At 60.6% G+C, this 2,216-nt stretch overlaps 1 protein-coding gene across 1 annotated transcript; it reads right to left on the bottom strand.

The window, feature by feature from the left end:
* Positions 1–378: 378 nt before the first annotated feature.
* Positions 379–1,446, bottom strand: FBLL1 (fibrillarin like 1). The gene has a single exon (XM_065936565.1). The coding sequence runs from the start codon at positions 1,444–1,446 to the stop codon at positions 448–450; it is 999 nt and encodes a 332-aa protein (XP_065792637.1). The 3' UTR covers positions 379–447.
* Between the last annotated feature and the right edge of the window lie 770 nt (positions 1,447–2,216).

Raw genomic sequence — 2,216 nt, 5'->3', positions numbered from 1 at the left:
CAGATGGGGTGTGTTAGTCCCAGTGCCAATACCCAGTGTCACTCCCTGGAGTCAGGCTTGGTCACATGATGTGGTCAATGTGTAGGAAGTGCTCCCCCCAACTCTACCCCCCCTTCCAAAGATAACTTTATAAGCTCGTTTCCCCAGCCCCTGTGATGAGGAAGTACATGTGAGGAGGGGCCCTTAAAAGTCAGGATTTTGAGTGGCTGGAGTAGGCACAGTCCCCAAGCTGTTGTTCTTGATGGACCCCTTTCATCAGGTATCTTAGCTATTTTAGGGTTTCGGGGATTTGGAGATGTGGGGATAACTCAGTGTAGCCTCACTGATACACCTGGGTACTGTTTCTTTATGTCATTTAATAGAAAAACAGTGCACGAAGAAAATATACAGTAACACGGAGCACAGTACAGTCTTGGGCACATCTCAGGGACCGCCCGAGCTGGGTGGCTACTTGCCGCTGCTCTTAGGAAGGGGCCGATAGACCCCGACCACCACAGCGTGGTCCCTTTCGTAGGGCTCCAGAGTCAGCTGCTCTTGAGGCTTTAAATTCTCCTGCTGCAACTTCCTCACCTCAGAGGCGAACACAGCCTCGGCCGACGCGGTGGAGTCGATGCAATTGGCCTTGATGGAGATGAGGAAGTGGCCCCCATTGCGCAGGAAGGTGTGGGCGTTCAGAGCCACGATGCGGGACTGGTCCGGCTGCGCCACGTCGGCGAAGATCACGTCCACCATGCCGATAAGCATGCGGTACTTGAGCGGGTGCCGCGCATCTTCGAGGACTGGGATGATGTTGGTTCGCTTCTTGGCCACGTTGACGAGATCACGGCCGGCGCGGTGGGAAAACTCGACCGCGTAGACCAGGCCGTCCGGGCCGATGATGTCGGAGACGTGGGACACAGTGGTCCCCGAGGCGGCACCCAGGTACAGCACTTTGGACTTGGGCTTGATGTGAATCTGGTCGACCCCGCCCAGGATGGCCGCGGCCAGCTTGGAGCGGAAGGGGTTCCACGTGCGGTATTCTAGCTTCTCGCCACCCTCGGTCACCGTGACCCGCCGCTCGCCGTACACCGACTGGCCCGGTACCATGTTCAGCGTGACCAGCGCGTCCTCTGCCCCGCGGTAGATGAAGACGCCCTCGTGCCGGTGCGGCTCCACCGACACCGTCAAGACGCTCTTCCTGCGGCGGTTCTTGCTCTTGGCCACGCCGCGCAGCTGCCCGCCGCCTCCGCGGCCCCCCCGGCCGTCTCCTCCGCCGCCACCGCGCCCCCGGCCCCGGCCGCCACCGAAGCCGCGCGTCCGCGCCCCGAAGCCGCCCTTGCCTCCCGGGCCGCCGCCGTCGCCTCCTGCTCCCTTGCCCGCTCCGCCCCCGCCCCCGCGCCCTCCGCCCCAGCCGCCACCTCCACGGCCGCCAGAACCACCACGACGCAAGCCCACCGCCGACTTCATGGTGCGCCCGGGGACCAGGGTGGGGGTGGGGGTGGCTGGTGGCGGTTGTCAGGGGTTACCGATGGATTGGAGCAGTTGTCTGGGACGGCTGGTACCTGGGCGTGGTTGTCAGGGGTCACCTGTGGCAGAGAGAGGTTTTCAGGGGTCGCTGGAGGTCCCAGGCGGTGGTCCTGATGCCGAAGGAAGGTTAGCAGCAGCGATTACCTGCTGGCTTAGCCGCGGCAGGTTGCAGGGGCGAGGTGGGCGCGGGCGGTGGGGACCAGCTCTGCCGCAGTGCCTGCATCCCAGGAGCCGCCCTTTGACGCAGCGATGGGCGTCATTGCATCACACTCGCTATGGCGACCCGGTAGCCCCGGAAGCCCCTCTTCCCAGCCCACTCCCGCGGCCTGCTCCCTTGGAGGCATCCCTTTCGCACTTCCCCATCTCTGCTTTCTCGGAAAGGGGAGAATCTCCTTGGCAGGAGAAGGGGAGACAAACATTGGTTTCTGTCTTTGCTCTGCTGCTAGCTTGCTGTGTAGTCTCAGAAAGCTTTATCTGACCTCTGAGCGTCTTATCTGAACTTGGTCTAGTGTCTTGACATATCTGGGTCTCATTATTCCATCTGTAAAGCAGAACCTACCTCAAAGGTTTGTTTTGAAGCACTGCAAACCCTTGCCTCAGCTATGGTATGTGTTAAGTGCTCTATAAAAAGCATTAGCATTTTCTTAAAATCTTTTTTTTTTTTTTTCCCAGGGCGGCCTCAGCATGGGCACCCCTTCCCCGCAGGGCCC

The sequence above is a fragment of the Muntiacus reevesi genome, chromosome 1 (genome assembly GCF_963930625.1).
Source record: "Muntiacus reevesi chromosome 1, mMunRee1.1, whole genome shotgun sequence".
NCBI lineage: Eukaryota > Metazoa > Chordata > Mammalia > Artiodactyla > Cervidae > Muntiacus > Muntiacus reevesi.
Note: the sequence above shows the minus strand (reverse complement) of the source record. Positions and strands in the feature narration are given on the sequence as shown.

Bases quoted from the DNA above. Each gene is read 5' to 3' on its own strand.
- FBLL1 (XM_065936565.1), bottom strand. From the start codon at position 1,446: ATGAAGTCGGCGGTGGGCTTGCGTCGTGGTGGTTCTGGCGGCCGTGGA.